Source organism: Simochromis diagramma, unplaced genomic scaffold (genome assembly GCF_900408965.1).
Source record: "Simochromis diagramma unplaced genomic scaffold, fSimDia1.1 OVJJ01000463.1, whole genome shotgun sequence".
Taxonomy (NCBI): domain Eukaryota; kingdom Metazoa; phylum Chordata; class Actinopteri; order Cichliformes; family Cichlidae; genus Simochromis; species Simochromis diagramma.
In genome coordinates, this window is record NW_024386941.1 from 3,504,882 (window position 1) to 3,527,078 (window position 22,197).

A 22,197-nucleotide genomic window follows, 5' to 3' on the forward strand; every position below is an offset into this window, starting at 1 on the left:
GTTAGCTACAATTAAAAATTTCACATGAACATTCAGATGTGGCAACCTTCATTGGTCATTAACAAAGAGAGATTACTCGGTACTTGTGAGCTGAAATGATGTGTGTAATAAAGAGCTAGAAAAACGTGTAGCAGCGCACAATGCAGAGGTAAATACTTCTGCATGAGGGGCGTATGACTAAGGCAGGAAGACTGCAAATGGACTGTAAATTGACAAAAATGATAATGCGACATGGCAGAACATCATCATCGTGTGTCCGTGAACAGAATGTCATTGAGAAGTAAGAAATGTGATTTTTGCATTGAAGCGCAGCGGAGCGCTCAGCCTTGTCACCCCCTGCCTCCACCATGGAAAAAAACACAGAACAAACATTTCTCCTCTACAAGCCTTCTCGACTCCTAACCCCCTGAACTTTAAAGAGACCTGCAGATTCCCCCCTGGCAGTGAAGTCAAACAAGCTTGTGAGTGCTCATTATGTGTTGACTCCTCTCAGACCCCTGTAAGGCTTTCATTCAGGGTGGAGATGTGATCTATTACGCAGAGCTGTCTCTGGCCACCGCGGGCTTGCCTGGGCCGCTGGTGCAGCAGGAAGAGCCGCTTGGCCGCGGCCCTGTACTTCCGAGACATCAGGTTATAGACGACGGGGTTGATGGAGGCGCTAAGGTAGCAGAGAACCATGGAGGCCATGTTGAAGTTCTGGCTCAGCATGGCTGTTTCGTAGTCGTCCACCTGGGCGAAAAGGTTTCTGCCGATGTGGTACGGCAGCCAGCAGATGATGAAGGCCAGCACCACCACCACTGAGAGGGAAAGTTTGGAGGGATAAATTAGTTTGATAAAAGTTATATAAGCAGACAGGTATCGCTGGCACTAAGGAACTGTCTCCTATTACAGTTATTTTTAGCTGACTGTGGACTCCTTTAAAAACCAGTTAAAAACATTTTTGTTGATGTTATACTGATTTATTTTACACTAATTTATATACAGCTGTCTAACTTCCTGTTTTGTCCTGATGATGAGGTTAATACGCAGGCAAGCGTTAATGACTGCCTGCAGATAAGATTTGCCATAACATTACTGAAGCATTATGGGTCTCCATAAGTGTCAGCACATAACCGAGCGTTCCAGACGAGTGTTGTAAAACATTGCTTTAGATATGCATCCAGTGTTTCTTTAGTAAAAAATAAGGCAACAAAAAAAGCACATTGGCACATTATCTGTTTTGGTATCCGGGTGGGTAGAGAGTTTCAGTGTTTATTAGTTAATTATTTTTACAGATATGCCTCAGTTTGTTTTCTGATTCCTGCCCAATACACAAGAGACATGAAGATATTAGCAGGTATGAATAGACTCCTTGAATATTTGTGAATGAATGAGCAAAACTTAAATATGTGATTGGAAAAGGGAAAAAAAAAAAAAAACATCTTTAGTTCTAAAAATAGTAAAATTCTCATAACACTCAGCTACTCTGCTTCATTGTGTGGGAGTAGTTGGATCAGATTTTATGAATGGCAGCAATCATTTCAGATTGGTGCACTGATATATCTGACGTGTTACAGCAAAGCCTTTTTTTCAGAAGACCAAAATAAAAATAGTACACACAAATATAGAAAACTCGTGTGGCAAAAAAAAGCATCCAACTTACTTGGAGTAATTAAATTGTGTTCATGTTGAGCTCATTTATAACGAGAAGCTGATTAAGAAAATTGGTTTTCGGGATCTTTAAGTATTCTCAGATCTGTGGTCTACGCTTACCCTTGACATTTGTTAATGACCAGCGGCAATTACAGCTAAATCAAAAGAGCTTCTCTCCTTCTTCCCTGAAGTGACTGGAGACTGTAATTGGCTCCAACAATGAAGTCACATTTTTACGTAAGCAGGCCAATTAGAGCGCATATGCAGCAGAAAGCTTTGCCGAGAAGAAAACACGCCACACATCCAGCAAAGAGCAAAGTCAGAAACAGTGGGTGAGGTAATCACTGAGTCACCAGTATTGATCACGAAGCCCCTGCAGAATAAATTACTATAAACTTGTAATGGTGGAGCAATTTCTGTGAAGACCGTGATTGTTTGTTCAATAATAAAAATAGAAGCGGATGTAGCTCACATCGGCCTAAAGATTCCTAAATTAACAATGACAGTTATCCATAAATGTAAGACATTAATTGTAGATTTAGTGTGAGACTCCTGAGATGTTAAAAAATGAAAAAAAAAAACCTTGCATGGAATTTTCCAATAAGGCTGATTCATGCAGGTCCCTCATGGTGACAGTCCAATTTGGGATTCAGTGGATACAAATGGCATTGTGTTTGATGACGTGAGCTCTCCACAGTGTATGCTCAGCTAATGAACAGCATTTATATCCTAATACATACACCATGATTAAACATTTAGTTAATGTGGACAGGCCTGGCCCGGGTCTTTAACTGTAAAACAGTTTCCTGCACAGTCTACCAGAACTGCAAATTAAAGCAAATATATTTGCAGTGGCAGGACGTGATTAGCTCCAGACAAAATAGAGTAATTAACCAGCTGGTATCAACAGCAGCACACATGGAACCAGCTTTTTATTGATCAAGACAGAAGTAAAACAAGAGCAAATGATATATTTTTAAGGTGAAACTACTGGCTTTTAAATCAGTTCACCGACATGTGCGGCAAATGCTGTGGCAAAGGCAATGCAGGAAAAGAGAAAACCTGAATTCAGACTTGTCCAATGTGTCTGCTGTTTGGCCTCAGCAGCAATAAAAAGGGAGACTGATGATATAAACTGATGCCTTCCTGAAAAAAGTGTTGGGTTTTTTTTTGTTTTCTTGTCTGTCCTGAAAGGTTACACTGAATTTGGAAAAAAGAGCAGCTCCCTCCTCCTGTAATCAGCTGTAAAATCAACAAAAAGTTAAGGAGCTGGTCTCATTTAAATGAATTTAGGTGTTTTTAAATGATTTGGAGACAGTTACTTCAGGCTGTTTTGCCCTGTTGTTGGCTCTAGACAATGATTTTTACATGTTTCGTAATTGAAATTCAAACACCTTTATATACTATTGAACGAGCACTTTTGCACTTTTGATGTACTTATTTTATATGTTTTGGTTGGGAGTGTTTTTGTCTGTCTGTCTGTCTTGGTGAGGATGCTCTTGCAGCATAGATTTATAATCCTAAGAGTCATTGTATCGTGGTTAAATAAAGTTATATAAAAAATAATAATGCCATTACTCTTGAATTTAAGCAGATTGTAGGAGCAACAGCAGATAAAGCAGAATTTGAAGATCATGGAATACATTAAATGCCACCGTTTTGTGCGAAATCAGTGATAATTATTATTTAAACGTTTATCTGCAGATGGCAAATGTGAGACTGAGTCACAGTGCTGGAACAGGTGGCTGTCTAATTCTTAAAAATCTCTCTGATGTACAAAATGTGACACTTTTAGAACCTGTAAAAATGTGCGTGCTCTGCTGGGAATCAGCATACCAGAGATATATACTTTCTGCATTGATGCAAATGTTCTTACTCACCCAGGATCTTGACTGTTTGCCTGTGTGGCCTCTCTCGGGCCAGTGCACAGGGGCCTTGCAGGTCATTTTTGCTCTTCCATAACTTGCACCCGATGGAGCCGTAGAGAAAGATGAGGCAGAGCATTGGGCAGAAAAAGTATGTGGTGGACACCCAGAGCATGATGTGCAGCTTTCCCGAGATGATGGCGTAGTTGGTGTGCTTGCACTGCCCCGTGTTGTAATCTGGGTGTGTTTCGTTGTCATACTCGACCCCTACCAAGAAGAGCGTGGGAGCTGCAGAGACCAAGGCGAAACCCCACAGGGCAAAGATGATGTACTGGACCCTGCGTCTGGTCACCACCGCCTTGCTTCGGAGGGGGAAGCTGATGGCCAGATAGCGCTCGATGCTCAGTGCCGTGATGTGAAGGATCGTGGCCGAAGTGCAGCCCTCAAAGATGTAGTGATATAAGCGGCACACGACTTCCCCAAAAAGCCAGGGCACATACTTCCACAGGCGGTACAGATCAAATGGCAGGCACAGGAAGATGATGAGGTCAGAAACTGCCATGCTGGACAGATAGAGGTTGGTGGTGGTCTTCATGTCCTTGAAGCGCTGGATGATGAGGATGGTCATGGTATTGCCTGTCACCCCGACAATGAAAATAAGGATGCAGATGACAGTGACAGGGATGAGGGTGGAGGTGGGGAACAGGGAACCCTCGTAGTGGTGGTCATCTATGTTGTCCATGTCCTCTGCTCCACCAGCATGAGGTCTTGACCAGGGCATGCCAATTTCATTAGGTGCTGGCAGGGTAAAGATCAAAATCTGGCTTCAGGGACCCACTGACAAGACAAAAATTTCACGTTAAAGAACCAAACCAAATGCTGTAGACTTTTCATTACTGCAGACATAATATGAATACTGAATTTGGATAAATCATAAATAAACTCACTGCACATAATAAAAATGCCACAATGACACTTGATGGTAATGAAAATGCAGACTGATTTTAAGCATTGCACCACATGTCAATGAAAAATATAAAACTAAACTCTAACAAAAATAAATACAAGATTTACGCAAAACAACATAATAAATAAAGCACTGCAGGTTATAGTAAGTCATGCAAACCAACTAGTACGATGCATTAAACCTTAAAAGGAAACTTAATGGTGTAAAATAGATTTTTGCTGGTGCTGTTACCTCGCAAATGGAGAGATCTTTCAAAGTTGAAACTTTTTGCAGTCCCTGTTGTGGTTCTGTGTGAGCCGAAGGAGAGCAGCGGTGGCAGGAGGTTTGCATTGAAGTGGCAGAGCCTGTCCTGGTGCTCAATAACTGGTTGAGTTGTGAGAGATGAAGAAAGGAGCTCCTCCTCCACAGCACCCTCAGGAGTCCAGGAGTAACAGTGTGGGTGTCTGTTGTTTGTGTGTGTGCCTGGGTAATCTTTATAATCAAATGACAACAGGACAGATGATGGTAAAAGGCAAAAGACGGAGGATGATATTATTCTGGATTGAACATAAACCCACAAGACATAAACATATAAAAATTGCTCTTAATTCAATGATTCATGCGACAGTCAGTGTGCGTTTGCTGAGCTGTTCGGAAGTAGTGACTGACAAATATGTTCTTTATCTGCTCTGCTGTCCACCAGCCCCATCTTTCTCTGAGTTAGGTATCATCTCAGGCTTGTTCTAACAAACCTTAAACTTCAACAACGAAGGTGAAGAAGGGACAGCGAAGGGTTTTTCTTCTTTGACTTTTCTGCTTAGTTAGGATTTTTAATAGAAGAATCAAAACTTTAACTTGGGGTGACCTCCAGAGGGTATTGACCTCAGTTCTTGACTCCACGTCCCACTAATCCATAAGGTTTAGAGACCGTTTCAAGGCTTTGGAGAGTGCTGATAAGTATGAATATTAGAAAACTGCTACCTCTATGTGAATTGAACTCTCCTGATTCTTGTGGAAAATTACATTCCAGAAGTTAATTGCAGACATGAGAGCAGAGGGGTACTTTCACTTCCTGAAACACCGGTTTTCTGATATTTCTTCCAAGCTAACATTTATCCCCACGCTGCTTCGCTCTGTTGGTTCACAGCCACCACATCCATTACAACTCGACGAACCTTTCAGAAAAGAGACACACTGACACAAGGGTGTATTTGTGTGTTTACACTGAGCTGGCCCATGACCAGATGAACCAGTCGGACCTAAGAAAGGGTCAGTGTGAAGCTCTCTCCTCTATCATTGTTTGCGCTGTCACAGGGAGGCCTCGTTTGCTTGTTTTGAAGGGGTTTCCAATCCATCTTTCAACAACAGCCAATGTTGTCCACAATGCGGCAACTGAGATGAGTAAGCACACTTTCGCCTTCATTAATTACGCCATTTTTAGTTGTATTGCTTAGGTAGGTTTGTGCAGAGAACAAAAAGTCCCCCATGTCCACAACTTCACACACTAGACTGAGCTTCAGTGTCCCTATTATTATATTTTATGATGTTTTATACAATAGAATTATAAACATAAAAAAAATCAGGACGTTGAAGAATGTTAATAAACTTGTAATCTCTTAATCTTTTTAATATTTTCTGTTTTTATATTTAGCTGTAAATACCATCGCCAGCCATTTCATTAGAGATGTTCACATCTAATCAGCCAATCACATGCCACAATCTCAATGCATTTTGGCACTGAGGTGCTAAAGTTCAAACTGAGTATCTGAATAGGGGAGAAATGTGATTTTAGTGGTTGAACGTGGCATTATTGTTGGCGCCAGATGAGCTGGTCTGTATTTTAAAAACTGCTGGTCTACTGGAATTTTCTCACACAATTACGTCTGGGGTTTACAGAGGATGATAAAAGAAAGAGAAGAGGGTATAAGCAGTGAGTTGCAGCTCTCTGGGCAAAATGCCTTGTCAGAGGTCAGAGGAGAATGGCCAGACTGCTTCTAGCTGACAGGAAGGCCACAGTAAGTCAAATAATCACTTACTACAGCTAAAGTATGCAGAAAAACATCCCTGAATGCACAGCGTGTCACATCTTGAAGGAGATGGGCTACAGCAGCTAAGAACAGAAAAGCTACAATTTACAAAGACTCACAAAGCTGGATGATAAAAGGCTAGAAAAACATCGAATGGTGACGTTTTAGTTTCTGCTGCAACATTCAGGTCAGAATTTGTGCTATGGTGTGGGGAATGTTTTCGTGGCATATTTTGAGTTCCTTAGTGCCAAGTGAGAATCTTTTAAATGCCACAGCCCACCAGAGTTTCACTGATGAGCACGCCCTTTTCTTTATAACCACAGTGTAGCTGTAATCTTCTAATGGCTGTTTCCACAGAGACAATGTGCCATGTCACAAACCTCAAACAACCCGAATCTGGTTTTGTGAATGTGAAAAGGAGTTTGTGTACTCAAATTGCCTCACAGTCACCAGACCCCAATTTAATAAAGCTCCTTTGGGATGCATTGAAATAGGAGATCCAACAAATCTGCACCAACTGTGTGATGATGTTAGAATGGGCCAAAATCTCACGAGGATTGTTTCCAGCATTTTGTTGGATCGATGCCACTAAGAATTCAGGCAGTTCAAGGCAAAAGGAGGAGTCTGAACTGTTATTTCGACTGATCGCTCACTCACAAGGTGTTGCTACAGTGGATGGATCCACGTTTGTTTGGGCTTTTTTTTTTTTGTCCTTTCTGATGCAACCCTCCTAGGGATTGGTGTATCATCCAGGCCTCTAACCAGTGAATGTATGAACCAATACACTATTCAGCCACTAAGGAGGGTATAGCAATCTAAATATAGTCCCTTATAGCTTTTCCCATAATTCTGCTTCTTTTTTGGATGTGGCTAGAACAGCATTGAAATTTAGATTTTCACCCTTACCACCAGAGAAGCAGCAGTTCTTTACTGATCAAATTTTTATAACCATCAGGAGATATAAAGAAGGGTGTTGAGGTGCTCTTTCCCTCCCTCAAACACAAGCCAGTCGTTCAGAAACAAGTGCTGCCAAAGTCATGTTGTGCACAAATAGGTAATCAAACACTCACGTGTACAAACTTGAAGCAGGACAAAGAATTATAAATCTTTTATTGTGCATGGATCCTTTGTAGATATCATGACTATACAGATACACTTTAGATACATATCTATGATTATACATTTTTCCCATAACGAACATTGTAAAGTGATATGTCTGGTAGTATGTATAGTATAACAAATTTTCATTTTGGAATGTACGGTGTATGAGGTAACTGCAAACATTAAAATTACATAAAAATGGTCTGTTTTGTGCATATTTTACTCATTTTTGTAGCATTTTGTTAATCTCCCCAGCCAAAGGTAGTAAGCCCCCGGGTGAAGAGGTGTTAAAATGGCACGCTTTGCAATTGCTATCAAAAATAGGAATTTTGAACCTTTTTTTTTCTTCTTTTTTAAATGACAAAGAGGAGACATTTGCAGAATGTCTGAAGGACCAAATCATGTAATTATCCAGGATGTTTTGCAAGGTACCTGCATTTCATTTTGAAAGTTGCAACAGCAGTTATCTGCCCAAAACCAATCACTAGACTCTACAGCCAGATTACCACTGAAAACTCAGCTTAGCAACCTGTTAGAAATACTTAACACACAGAGAAAAGGCAAATTTAGATTCACAGGAAGTACATGATAACACATTTTGTTTCAGCTTTCAATGATTCATGACAGGATTTTTTTTCTTCTTTTAATGTTCTGGAGAGTATTAACTTATATTACTTCAATATCATAAAAAAATATACTTCACACATGTATGACTTGAAAAAACAGAAACCAAAATAAATTTAATACATACAACTACTTTCCATTTCTCTCATGATTATACATGTTTACTAAACACCAAATGAATTTTGCAAAAGTAAAATGAAACACATTGTAGTGTTTTCTAACACTAAAAGAAAACCATAAGAACTGAAGAGAAATTAAGAAAAAAAAAAAGAAAAAAAAAATCTCCCAAAGTTTTTTTCCTCTCCAATTAAGGCCTCTGAAACAACTTGTGATATTTTTCCCTCTGGTTTTCTTTTTTTAAATCCTTTTTTTTAAATTTATTTATTATTTTTTTCATTTTTGCTGATTAGCTGTTTCAGTGACATGTCATGTGATTCAACAACTTTTAAAAACACCCAAAACACATGAAGGGCTTTCACAATCTCAAAGTGTGTTCTATAAAATGCATCACAAGACCAAGACGCAGTCAGTCTAGGTTTTCTTTCACTAAGGTGCAAAATCAATTACCGGGGAGAACGAAATAAAACAGAACATACGAGAAAGCATACATTTTTTGTGCTGAACAACAATATCTCAGAGTAAAGCAGCTGCATGATTGTAAAAACAAGCTACAGTATAACTATATGATAGTAAAAATAATTAGAATTCACTGTTAGTTTGGTTTTTGTTTTCTAACTTTATACTGAGCATTTTTTCCCCCTCAAACTTACAGATCTTCACTGTACAAAAATATACTAACATTTCTCCAGTCATTTTTGCATCCTTAAACATTCTGAACATCAAAAAGGTTGGAAAGTGCTAAATGAACGTCCTACTAATGTGAACAAGATTAACTCTTCAGATTCTTCTTTCCCTAGACTTCTCGAACAAACTCCAGCATGGGGAATCACGTCCCTTCGTGTGGCCCTGAGGCCCTCCCAGCCGTGTACCGCAGTGGCACAAACTACATACAGTAAACACATCTGGACACACCTCACTGTGCAAACACTGGCCCACCAGGTCCCAGGATCAAATAGCACATAGGTTTACACCTACAGACTATTTTTGGAACACATCTATCAAAAAACTGTTTCTTACTGGACACTTAAATGGAAATATAAATAATGACTATTTCTATACATTTTTATATATATGCGCCACTTCTCCCCAGCCCTTCCCCAAAGCAAACCCTATCCCTATGCTTTCTGAGTTCCTTTTGAACAGGAAGCTAATCGTGATGGATTAGGCATTTGGACTCAACAGATACCACAACCTTGGAGCGGGGAGACAGAGGAAGGAGAGTCAGGAAGGTATCACAGGTGCCAAATGAGACGTTACATCCTCAATTTATAACTTCCATTTAGCGCCCACTCACCCGCCCATCCTCCTGCTGCGCCCCAGTTCGGCTAATGCAATTACTCCGTTGAAACTGGAGAATAGTAAGTACAAAATAAAGAATACAAAACAACAGAGAGACAGAGGGGCAGGGAAGAGTAAAGCTATAACCCTGAAGCTGGGGGGTGCAGACTGCTCATTTAATGACAAAATATTGGATGACAAAAGCGATGAGGATGGCGATGACGGCAAAAACCATGAGGATGAGGAAAGCGCACTGCTCGTCGCTCAGGCTCTGTCTGGCTCGGGTGGACTCTGTGCCGATCCTGGATCCTGAGCTGACCGCGCTGCCGGCCAGCGCCGCATCATTCCGCTGGGAGGAGAGGGTCACCGTGGGGCTGTAGGGACCGCTCAGCTCCGGGGCGTCCTGGCACTGCCTGATAGCACATACTCGGAAACGATAGTCACTGTTGGGCTGCAGGTTCTGAACATGGAAGGTTGTGGCAGAGCCTTTGTAAGCCTGAGAACAGGAGAGAGGAAGAGATTAAAAATAGTATATAAAATTATAGAAAACATGAAGCAAGAAGCTGTACTGAACAATGAAGATGAAAATTCATCTTTCTTACTGCTGAGTAACTTCAGTGACAGAAATAATGAAAATACACCTTTTATCTCTTTTAACTTTTGTTATTTTTCCAATTAGAGTATTTTTGATTCTTTTCATTAGACTTGTCCTGTTTTTCCGCCTTGGAAGACGTGGAAAGCCATCTGCCTCGGCCGTCTGTCCAGCTGACACACCCACAAGTTTTTAGAGGACCTCGTGAACCTGATCTGCTTGGTTGCCGTAGTGACACTTTCTTTGATTCTCTTTAATGAGTGAACAAACGTTTCATTTGAAGCCTAAACTTTAATTAAGCCCACCGCATAAAATCAAAATTAAAAACAATTGAACACAAAATTACAGGAGGAGGATATGAGCAGTGTTATTTAAATACTGGATGTCAAACTAGCAGTGATACAAAAATTACTTTCTTAAATATGGGCTTTGAATCCAAGCCTCCAAGACTGACAAAGAGGGAAACAAAGGGGGATGGTAGCCATATATTTCAGCTTCCCGATTCAATTGCCATATATGATGTGGTGAGATTAGCATAAGCCTGCAGAGACCATTATTTCATGTTAACATGGCCACAGGCCATTGAGAGGGATGAATGTGGTGGCAGGGGTTAGACACCTGGTACACCTCATGGATCAATGACCTTTGCATAATGGGCAATTTAAAGCCAGCAGTGAGTAATACAGAGTGCTGCAAAGCCACAGCAAAAACATCAAGGCCCTGGGATCCATCTGTATCCCACTCTGCATAGAAAAAGGCCACTGTGAAGAATGGTGGGTCACACGAAGGTAACACAGAAGGACATAAAACACAAAGGAGAGGTACAAAACCTTAACACGACAACATCTGTACCTGTTTAAAATCTGAATTTCCTATCATACACTGCAAGCTGTAGATTACTGGGTCCCCCTTCATAGGCGGCAGGGCCTCCCACGTGACTTCGCAGGAGTTATCATCCAGACGCTCCACTTTAGGGGCTGGAGGGTGAAGTTGGAAATGAAAGAGGGAAAACAATGAGCTGTGATGAAGACAAGCAATACAGGCGACTACTTATAATAGACTAATAGAAATGTAAAAAAAAAAAAAAAAAAAAACCCCACAAAAAACCCAACAACTACAAAAAAAACAACAAAACATCACTGACAGCATTAGAAAGGTACACACATGTAGTCCTATGCAACACCCTCTGCATCAAAAAAAAAAAAATTAGGCCAGTGCTAAAATATCAAACACTGCAGTCAATCCACATGGACTCCCATGTTAAATGGCCAGCTTTAGAGCATTTGAATACATGTTTAGAGCCTGACACAGTTTCCCCTTGATGGCAACTTTAATGTGAGTGAAATATCTAACCAATAATCAATAAATGCAGTCTTGCTGTGTGCCTGTCCAAGAAGTCTGCAACAAATTGCACTTGAGTTTTGAAGATTAAAATCTGGTATTTTATTAGTGTGTTACTTAACACTAGTTAGCAGCCATGTGTGTTTGCAATTAGCACCGTTTATAACAGTAGCCTGCTTTGCAAACTGATCCAAGTCCTCCCTCAGATCCAAACACGGTCAATTCTGGCTACTCAACATCTAAAACGCTACCGGTGGGTATATCCAGGCTAAAATGGCTTCATTTAAACACAGGTACACTGAACTGCTATTTATCTTAGATTCCCTTTGAAGGGTGGTACATTACTGCAATGGAGAGGTGTAAAAAGGCTTCTCTGGATTAAAGTAACCAAAACACCATTTGAAGTGAACCCCGCATAATGTGTATTCTGCAAAATAACGGGATGTAGCTTTGTTGACAAAATAGTAAGAGACATCAAAGTTCCCAAACACTTTTCAAACATGAAGTAAACTCCCACTTTGAATGCGAGCTTTGGGGGATTTCTGAAAATGGAGCTCCTTCAGACACTCCTAGCTTTAATACAAGAGTACTTGCTTTTATATGAACAGTGACTCAAGCTGATGGATAAAAAAGTGCATTTTAGAGAACTTAATGTGACTGTTCCCCATTAGCAGAGTACCTAACTGTGAGTCACGCTGTTCCTTAGGTAGGTGGCAATTTGAGCAAAAACAATAAAAAATATGTGGTTGTACTGGACTGGCTGAAAGTGGCCTGGTAATGCGTGAAGAGATGGAGCGGCAAGTAGCATTTTAGTCTTTTGTGCCTTTGTGATATCAGACGTTAAACTCAATGCTGAAATGGCTTGTCTAAATTCAAACTGTCTATATTTGAGAGTCCACTTCACTGTGTGGGGAGACCAGCAGTGTTGAGTAACACTGACAATCTGGCACATGACTGCTTGATTCAAAAGAGGTGCCGCACTGAGAATAAAGCCTACATCCTCATTACTGACTTCAACGCGTAGGATCAAAAGAGGCTCTGCAGAGGCTGGCAGAGACCAGACCACAGAGCTGATCTACACGACTTTTGATGAGAGCAGGCGAGTGAATCTCTGGCAGTTTGGTCCAACTCAAATGCAAGTCAAGTTTGGGTCACCTCAGGTTAAAGGATGAGCACACAGTGTCAAGCAGTGAGTGTCTGTAAAGATAGTAGGAACTGTTTAATGCTTAGGACAGAAAGAAAAAAATGTGGCACTGTACCTTTCAGAGGAGCTGGAGGAGAACGTGGCGTAGTGAATGTGTAAACATTGGAGAAGGGCCCTTCGCCCGCCTCATTAAAGGCCTGGATGCGGAACGTGTAAGAGGTAGACTCATTAAGCCTCTGGACTTTGTGTGTGTGGCATGGTCCTTTATACAAGGATATAAATCTGCAATGACAGGAACATGGAAAAAGAGAAAGGATTTAATGAGCAAAGGATAAATATTAGAAAAAGCAAATGGCATGAGTGACTTCTCTATCTGAAAGTACAGAGTGGCAAAAGGCATATCATCAGTTCCTGTCTCCTTCTGCTTCCAAGGCAATTTGTCTGCTGCTTTATTTTCAATCACCCCGCCCTCCTGAATACAGTTATCTGCAGCTTTTGCGCAAACTCCAGTCTCCCTTCTTATTGTTTTATCTCTTGTCAGATCGCTTTCTCCCACCTGAATAATGACCGACTAACCTGCCATTCTTGTCCCCCATGTGCAGCTGATACTGAAGGGCATCTGAGGTGGCTTTGGCTGGGCCGTCACCCCACTTGAGCCTGAGGGTCTGGTGGCTGAAGGCGGTGCACTCCAGGCGGGGGGGCTGTGGGGGCAGGGGCTTTGTCTTCAGCTTAAAGGTGTGACTAAAGGGGCCTGCTCCCAGGCTATTAAGGGCTTGGATTCGAATCCTGAAGAAGAAGAAGAAGAAGAAGACATGACACCAGAGAGCTGGAAATGTGTCGTAAAACACTGTAGTGACAACCAGAGGACCTTTATGTCCTTGATTTTATATTTTCTGTACAAATTCACTGAAAGTTGACAACAAATTCATTCATCTCAGTCCCTCTTAAAATGTTAATCCATGAACTCTGTCAGTATTTCTGTCTCGTTTAGAATAATAAAACACATTCAAATATCCAGCCAACAAAAAAATGTTTGATGTCTTGTCTGGAACCCAACTACTTTCTAAACAGTTGCCAGCCCTCTTCACAATAGACAAGGTTTACAGATGTAACCAATTACATCTGCCCAAGTTGTCCCCTTTGACATCTTTTGGAACAAAGCATCACAGACCAAGTGAATCTAAAAGCGTGGCGTGTCCAATTTGTATCACATGTTATTCCGCATGAGCACCGAGACATAATTTAAAAACTGCTCTTTCTGCCTTACATCTGGAAAGTTCTTAGTGCTGTAGCATAACTACGATGCTACCTTTAAAACTTGCACCAACCTGTAGCTGGTGTCAGGCTGTAGATTTTGGATGACGTGTTTGGTGACCGGACCAACAACAATAGGTTGTCGCTCTCCGATGTCAATCAGGTAGGAATTGATCTCAGAGCCGTGATCGCATGGAGGGTCCCAGCAAATACCCAGGCAGGTGGACGGAGAGTAGACCGGCTGTGGCCGGGACTCACTCTCCTCCTCTTCCTCATCTTCATCCGCATCCACTGGAGTATCGTAACTTCGCAGCTCAGACTCTTTGAGCACGTATATGTTGCTGACAGCAGCAGGCACAGTGCAGGGCGTCAGGCAAAACACTGCCTCGCTGAAGGGACCCACACCAGCCACGTTCACAGCCTATTAACAAGAAACAAGAGTGCGCCCAAGAAGTTGATATCAAGTACCACTTGTGGTGTGGAAGAACACCTGTGCAGCATTTACGTTTGACCACAAGATGGAGTTCCAATGTAAACGTAAACAATTTTACTCTTCAGTCAAGAATATGCTAAAAAAAAAAAAAAAAAAAAAAAAAAAAAACTGAAAAGAACTATTCCACTCCGGCAGAAAGTGGTGTCTCAAAGGATAAGAGAACTGATGCAGATATTTCCTACTGTGCTGGCCTAGTCAGCTTTATGTTCTCAAATTAAATTAAAGTTAAAATTATTCATTTTACTGAGAGTCCTTCGGATTATTATGAGATTCTCAGAGACTATATCACACTTAAATAAGGTCATAAGATAACATAATAGTCTTTATATAGTGAAAGATGATGTATAATTCTGCTTTAGACTTTTATTTTAACCATGGTGAAGACTAGAAAAAAAAAGGGGGGGCTAGAAATCGAGAAATAAAATCGGAAATAATGAAGCACTCACTTGCACCCGGCAGAAGTAGTTGGTTGCAGGCAGTAGGCCTTTCATTTCATGACTGAGGCCTGGTCCACTATAACAAATCTGCATGCTACCCTCAGCTGCTCCCCACTCTAGACGAAACTCTGTCACCGGAGCTCCATTACAAGGAGGGGCCTAGATCCCAAACAAGAAATGAATGAGTATGATGCATACAACACTCAATTTTGAACACATTACTTGGGGCAGCCAGTCTTACCTCCCAGCTCACAACAACACAGCTGGAGGACTTGCATGTGGTGGAGGGAGCTTTGCACTGCTCAGGGGCCCCGGGGCCAGTCGTAACCTCAAAGCGCTCCGAAAGAGGGCCAAACTTTTCACATGAAAAGAACAAAACTAGTTTATACAACCAGAAATTTCCAAATTACACTTTTAAAATGTATTTATTGAGACTGTTCAAAGCACACTGGGAAAAAATAATTGAATCCCTTACAGTGTTATTCAGTATTATTAGTCTCTCACCCCAGCCTTGTTTGCTGCCTTGAGCCGGAAACTATAGGTTTTGCCAGGCATTAACCCTCCTACAGAGCAGTCCAGCTCTGGACCCTGGTAAACCTCTTTGCTTTCCTCAGACTGTGGCCCGCTCATTTCTATACTGTAGCAAGAAACCGGGCTTCCTCCGTCTACCTGAGGGACACCTAGGAAATTTGTACAAACAAATATTTATAAAGATCAATACACTTTGGGAGAAAAAAAGAAGCACTGTCCAAGAAAAATAACAGTGTATAAACAAAGCTAAAGCTAAAATGCACAAACAGCAAAATAATAGTAACTGTACAATCAAAGATTAGTGCTTTGAGGTTTGTTCACAAGACAAATAAATGCATCAACAGAAGCCAGAGATGCATCCCACACAGATCTAAGTTGGAGAGGAATGACTCACCCCAGCGCAGTTGCACCTCCCTGGCTTTGGGCTTGCCCACCAACCGAGGGGGCTGGCATTGCCCCGGGGGCACTGCGGGAGTCTGGACCTGCAGGGTCTCTGACAGCTTGCAAGTAAAGACAACACACCAATTAAGACCCACAGAAAATAACAATTTCACACTCTTTACTCTCTCCTCTTACAAAACACACAGGACACAGATTGTCATTTTCACCGGCTTATCAGACCGACTCAGGCTACAGCAGTCCGGAGAGGAGACGAATGTGAATGCATCGATCAAAGGACACGAGCATACAGAAAAATACGCTGTCTTTATGGGTAAAGTTAGACATACTGCCTCACAAGTGAATTATACACTCAACTTCTGTGACAAAAGGAAAAGAAAAAAGCCCATGTGAGTGTTATGTCACATTGCGCTGCACCAAAAAGCAGGAATTCGCCACCATGACTCATGTTTCTTTACCAGCTCCATCTTGAATAAATGCATGCACAAACAGCTGATGAAGAAATTAATGAAGAGCGTCTGTGAACTGAACTAATTAAGAAAAACATTCTCTGACACATGCAGGGAGGGTTAATCGATTAGCAGGCTTTGTCTTGTACTTACACACCAGGAAGCATAGTCTAATATCCAACATAAGCAACTGACTGAATGACAATTTCCTATTAAAACTTGCCATAAATAGATTGCATATCTAGAATCATTTGTGTCAAATTAATGAAATCATCACTGTCTGCTTACTCACAACACTTTGAATAACAGCTCAGAAATGCTTCACTCATAACCAAAATAATAATAATAATAATACTAACAACAGGAAAAGGGGCTAACACCTAGTGTGATTCTGAAAGTTTTTATAAGATAAATAAGTGTATGTTACATTTTCTAATGTTTCTAACAGTAATCTCAGTCCACGTGTATGCAAATCATTTAAAAAACAAAAACAAAAAAAAGCATAACAAAACAAAAAACGCCCAAAAAACCACAGCCATATCTTACCCTCCCTTTTCTCCCTGCAATCAAATAAATATGTAACTGATGCATCAAACTCTGAATTCCTGTGGTGAAACACAAGGCTATGTGCGCAACCATGTGCACACGTGTACTGACGTTGAATGACTCACCGGGCTCTGCCCCCCCTCGCTCATGCAGTAAACTCGCGTCTGGTAGGAGCAGCCGGGCTTCAAGCCCTCACACACATGTTCCAGAGCTGGCCCCGAATACACCTGCCCCCACGGTGAGCCTAAGCAGAAAAAACATAACAAAAAACACACACGCACGCACGCACAGACCATTTTAATTACATTAAAATTATTTCAATAAATGAAATCATGTATTATTAAATTATGCAAATTATTACTGTCACCATGAGGAACTTACCACTTGTGCCTTCGGACAGCTCCACAACATACTTAGTGATTTCTGAGCCACCATCATCTTTAGGGGGTTCTAAATTTTAACACAAGCACATAATTAAAATAATTATTTTTCTATATAAATCATTATGTCCCCAAAAGGGTTGACTACTTATCCACCTGAAATATATTAATTCATTTTAAAAGTGTGCTATGAATCTACAAAATTTGATTTCTGATTTCGGCATTAGAATAATCTCAGTTAAAGCATGATTGGCCAAGGATGTTGCCTTGTTTTTTCTTCTGAAACTCCTTTTAGTGCACAGAAACATTTGAAAATATCTTCACAACTGCAGACATGTTTTTTTAAATAGCATTTTGAAATCTGGAAGCACAGACACGTACAGCGGTGATGGATGTGTTTGTCCAGTGAGGTGTGCGTATGAAGGATTCATGCTTATGTCTGAAGAGAAGAGAATTGTCAATCATCTATAGTACAGACAGCTTGGGATGTCATCCGTCACATAGGTCCAGGCAGAGCTCAGTCAGAAAAATGAACTTGCAAACTGGACTTGCCAGGCTGTCAACTACATGAAGAGTGAAAGGTTTTAATAAGTCAAAAGTGCAACTAGTAGAAAACTTACCCCAGGCCATCTTGAAGCTGTTGGGCAGGACTCTTCCTCTGTTGACAGGCTTGAAGGGACAGCCGGGTATATCTGGTTTTGTGATGAACTCGACCACCTGGCTAGGGTTGCTCTTGCCCTCTGAGTTGTATGCCGCCACCTGGAGGAGGTGCAGAAATGAACAAATAAATAAATAATAAACTCCTATCAGGAAATTAATTCTTTTTCCCCTGTAGGTAGTAAATGAGACCAAGTGTATAAAGATCATTATTTTTCCCTGATAATAACCACCAACCAGATCCATGAGACAAAGTAAACAGTATGCCTGCAACTAAAATGGCCTCAGGCAAATAGCACATTATGAAAGAGATGACTCTGCAGAGCTTGTGGTGTCTAAACAGGTTTTATTTTTCTCAATTCAAAAGGCAATCATGAAATGAGACAATAAGCTTTATTGGGATTTGCATTTCTCTGCCGCTTCTGCTATAATATCGAAATCTCTGTGAGCACGCTGAGCAGCGTTCATCCACGTATTGTACCAAACAAACCTGCACAGTGCATAGCCTGCCTTCGCAATGTGCAGCTGGAAAATTGGAAATGAGGAAGTGAGGATTTCTTGAGATGGCTAATGAATATTTCTATCATTTAGCCATATGGCGGCTGGCTTATGTGATACTTTTCTGACAGTTTCATGCTTAGCAATGCTGTGGGGTGTGGATTCGTATGGCCATGTGAGTAAAGCTTATAAATTCTATTACCAGTCTATTAATTTGGATTTCTTGCTCTTGAAACACAGGGCAGAAAAAAATAGCACCTGTTACTGTCACTTGCTGCAGGAAAATAACAGTTATTATGAGAGGGGAGACACACTGAACACCTGTGATCTAGTGCAACTGCAGTTTAGGAGTACAGCTACTTAGCTAAACTGAATATGACACACTTGTTAAATACAGTCGTATGGAGGAACTTATGTAATAAACTTTTTTTTTTTTTTTTTTTTTTTTTTTTAAAGGAAATACCACAAAAGCAGTTCACCTGAATTAAAAGAATGTCTTCTATATGTTTTGTCAATCAGCACTGCTGCCTCTAGCACCAAAACCAGAAACCCACCACTTCCTTCTGAGGACAACCAGTGTAGTGGAAACAACCACAAAGATGCTTTGGGGAAATTGGGCAGGTGTTTATATGTCTGAACGTCTGGATGTCTGCGGTGAAAATGCTGGGCAAAAATAATATTTTTAAAGATGGATTCGAGCTAAGAACTCACTAACGCCATCTCTGAGAAATGTTTAGTTTAACAGGGCACAGTAAACCTCTTAAAAGTGGGCTCTATATCTTTCAGGCCTGCTCAAACAAGACAAAACAGCATTTACAAATTGCTGTAATCAATACTAAAACAACAATGTTTACAGGATATGGAACTGTGTTTTAGACAAAACTCATTTAAGACGTCTAACACGCTACAAATATTTAGAAAAGCTAATCTTACAGATTTATTGAACATACACTATTTTATATAAAGATATGGATCATACATCTCAAGCAGGCGTCACATCTTCAGTTTAATTTCAACCAATTATTAATCTTTGAGCTCAAAACTCTTTAGTAAACATTCAAAAATTAAATAGGAGACTAATAATGTTGGGGAGAATGGGAAAGACTGGGAATGTGGGAATGTGTGAAAGAGAAAAATATATAGGGAAGAAGACACAGGCAACTATTTGTCCAAAGGTTCTAACATTACTGCCGGCCCAAAAAACTTGTGTGGCTCAAACACTTTGCACAACTAGCTTCTCATTGGCTCTTCCTGTTGATGTTGTCAGCTGCCCACCGCTTTGCTAGCAGAATCTTGCAAAACAGATGACTCACAGGGTCAACATTGAACTCAGCAACTTCCCCGCCTAAAAGCTGTTCCTCTCCATACACACTCCACAACCTTGTTTTCAAAAATCATTGGGACACTTGATATTATTATTAATATTAATAATAATGAGCAAATAATTCCCAAGCCAACATATCAAATATTGAAGCTTTAAAAATAAATAAACAAATAAATATATGCTCATTCAGAATTTGTTAACCTTAACATTTTTCCAAAACGTTGGACAGGAATGCTTCACTGCATCCCTGAGCATAAATTTTAGAAGTTCTACATTTATGATCTGCAGTCTTTTAATATTTTCATTTAAAAGATATAATTTCATTTATTTCAAATTAAAGTACAACCAAAAGGACCAACGTCAGTCTTTGGGCTCCCTTACCCTAAACTTGTACTTGGTGCTCCTGTGGAGATTCCTAACGGTGAAGGAGAGTTCGTCACCGTTGTAGCTTGTCTGGAAGCCATATCCCTGAGACAAAGACAAATGACAAAGGGAGGAGGAAAACAACCAGGTGAGCAATGGCTTTCAAGACAACCACTGTAGCACAGAAAGCAAAGTGGTCTGCAGGAGCAATAGCTGCAGGGATTACGGAAGCTTTCGTCTGGTTCACGCCACCTACTACGTTTTGAGGGGCAAAAGCAACAAAGCTACAAATATGTCAACTTTTTAACCTAGAGGAAAAAAAAGAAAAGAAAAAAAAATCAATTGGCTTCTGTGTGCCTGTCTTACCAAGCCCTCTTGCTCCAATTTTTCTTTAAACCTTTAACCGGTAGCTGTGACTCTTGTGATTAAGGATTAAGGATGGACTTACCATTATTTTTAAAAGGCACGAGAAACCACCTTCAATGGAGACTATCTACTCTCGAGTACTTAACACTGTTTAAATGTTCTTGTATCCTTTCCTACATCCATGGATTGAGTCAACCCTTTCTTGCAAGTCTATGGGCATGTTTTTTTGACCTCACTGCTTGGTTTTCAACTCTGACATCATCAACTGTGAGACCTAATACAAACTGTTACATCTGTTTAATATTAATTTATTTCAATTAGGCACAGAACGAATCTTAGGAACACCAACGGAAGTAGGACACAATGGACAAAGAATTAAGGTAAGTCTAAGCACAACAAGATGTGGAAAATGTACATATTTTATACTCTTTCACAAACTCAAGATGGCAACACAACTGGAAACACAGCAGTCTAAGAGAAGCCTGTATGCATTAACGGGAGGCACTTCACGTGGATGGGAAAAACATAATATTTCACAGAAAACAGTGTCTGCATATACTGCTGTTTCATACATGAGCTACAATCTCACATGATCAGATGATTTTAGGTTTACGCAAGAGACATACCGAGCCTTCCTCCTCCATTTCCAAAATATAAAAGATGTCATCCTCCTTTGGAGAGCTAGCAGGCCTCTGCCACTTCAGACACAGCCAGGTCACCCCCGCCATCTCCAGCTCTGGAGGGAAGGGTGGCAATGGCACACTGCATGAGGTGAACAGGTCCACCACTTCACTGAACTCGCTGGGGAGGGCAGAGAGAGATGGTGGATGGGAAAGAATGGGAGAGAGAGACAGAAGAAACACAGTGAGAGACACACATAGATGAAGACAGTGGATGGAAGAAACAGCAATATAATAACGGACAACAGGGAGGGTGCCATTCAGGAGATAATAGGACGTTAATGCACCTACCTTGTACCCATGTCATTTTTGGCTGCAAGGCGGAAAGAGTATCGTGAAGCTGGAGAAAGCTTGGTCACTTTGTACTGCTTCTGAGGTCCATAGTAGCACTGTTCATAAACACCAGTGCCCTTCCCCTTTAATGAACAAAGTGCTTAACTTAAGAAACTGGAATACTAGTTGAACACAAATATCAATTCTTTAGAGATAAAAATAAAATAAAATTACCTCATCCCACTGGAGTATGTAGTTTTGAATTTTGGAACCATTGTCACATGGAGCCTGTAGATAAAAAAAAAAGCAAACAAAAAAACCAAACCAAAACAGTTTTTTAATATTTCAACTAACTAGTAGTCTGTGCAACCACTAGCATTAATCCTCACCATAGAACAGTTTGAATGAAAACACAGAAGTGGTACAACACTGATGGGGGCATGGTAACAATTGTGAAGGGAAGGTAATTATAATTATCAGGTAATCATAGAAAGTGCGGGGATCTTAACTTTTAGTCATTATTCCGCCTCAAGGGGCAAATATGTGTGCATCGTTTATTACTATCACCTACTATCATTCCTGAACACAAAATAAATCATAGTTTCAATATTTAGTAATCTTTTTTTTTATTTTATTTTTTTAAATCTCATACATTCTTGCTGCTTCTTAATGTCCAGCTTTAAAACTGTGGCTTCATCAGGCAGTCTTTTCTTTTACCTTCCACTGAAGTAAAAGAGAATTCTTGGTCCCACTGATCTTCTTGGGAGGATTGGGAGGATCTGGCTCACAGCTTAAAGTGGTGAAGCTCACAGCCTCTGATGGGTTTCCCTGTAAACCGCTACACATCGCCTGGACCCTGGGGGGGGGCGGACGACAC

General features: G+C 40.7%; 2 protein-coding genes across 5 annotated transcripts in view; both read right to left on the bottom strand.

Moving 5' to 3' along the window:
* mlnr (motilin receptor) lies at positions 1–4,854 on the bottom strand. Its single transcript, XM_040037809.1, has 3 exons — positions 4,696–4,854; positions 3,513–4,334; positions 1–797 (listed from the first exon to the last, which is right to left on the bottom strand). Exons 2-3 carry the CDS (start codon positions 4,276–4,278, stop codon positions 490–492), a joined length of 1,074 nt encoding a protein of 357 aa, XP_039893743.1. The 5' UTR covers positions 4,279–4,334; positions 4,696–4,854; the 3' UTR covers positions 1–489.
* A 2,712-nt stretch (positions 4,855–7,566) lies between these two features.
* Positions 7,567–22,197, bottom strand: part of fndc3a (fibronectin type III domain containing 3A) — a 47,812-nt gene continuing 33,181 nt past the window's right edge. For all 4 annotated transcript variants that reach the window (XM_040037868.1, XM_040037866.1, XM_040037865.1 and 1 more), the window contains 17 exons: positions 22,038–22,176; positions 21,555–21,608; positions 21,339–21,463; positions 20,994–21,168; positions 20,020–20,106; positions 17,780–17,918; positions 17,161–17,229; positions 16,905–17,023; positions 15,780–15,885; positions 15,359–15,534; positions 15,096–15,209; positions 14,864–15,013; positions 13,999–14,345; positions 13,247–13,456; positions 12,786–12,952; positions 11,038–11,162; positions 7,567–10,089 (listed from right to left, as the gene is read on the bottom strand). In XM_040037868.1, the coding sequence (XP_039893802.1) occupies positions 9,766–10,089; positions 11,038–11,162; positions 12,786–12,952; positions 13,247–13,456; positions 13,999–14,345; positions 14,864–15,013; positions 15,096–15,209; positions 15,359–15,534; positions 15,780–15,885; positions 16,905–17,023; positions 17,161–17,229; positions 17,780–17,918; positions 20,020–20,106; positions 20,994–21,168; positions 21,339–21,463; positions 21,555–21,608; positions 22,038–22,176 (2,626 nt within the window). In that variant the 3' untranslated portion in view covers positions 7,567–9,765. The remainder of the gene's footprint in view (positions 10,090–11,037; positions 11,163–12,785; positions 12,953–13,246; positions 13,457–13,998; positions 14,346–14,863; positions 15,014–15,095; positions 15,210–15,358; positions 15,535–15,779; positions 15,886–16,904; positions 17,024–17,160; positions 17,230–17,779; positions 17,919–20,019; positions 20,107–20,993; positions 21,169–21,338; positions 21,464–21,554; positions 21,609–22,037; positions 22,177–22,197) is intronic.

What these genes read in the sequence shown, in the direction of transcription:
- mlnr (XM_040037809.1), bottom strand. Translation starts at nt 4,278, where the DNA reads ATGCCCTGGTCAAGACCTCATGCTGGTGGAGCAGAGGACATGGACAAC. An exon ending in GCAAACAGTCAAGATCCTGG is followed by an intron (nt 798 to 3,512) that starts GTGAGTAAGAAC and finishes TTTCCCTCTCAG; the next exon opens with TGGTGGTGGTGCTGGCCTTC.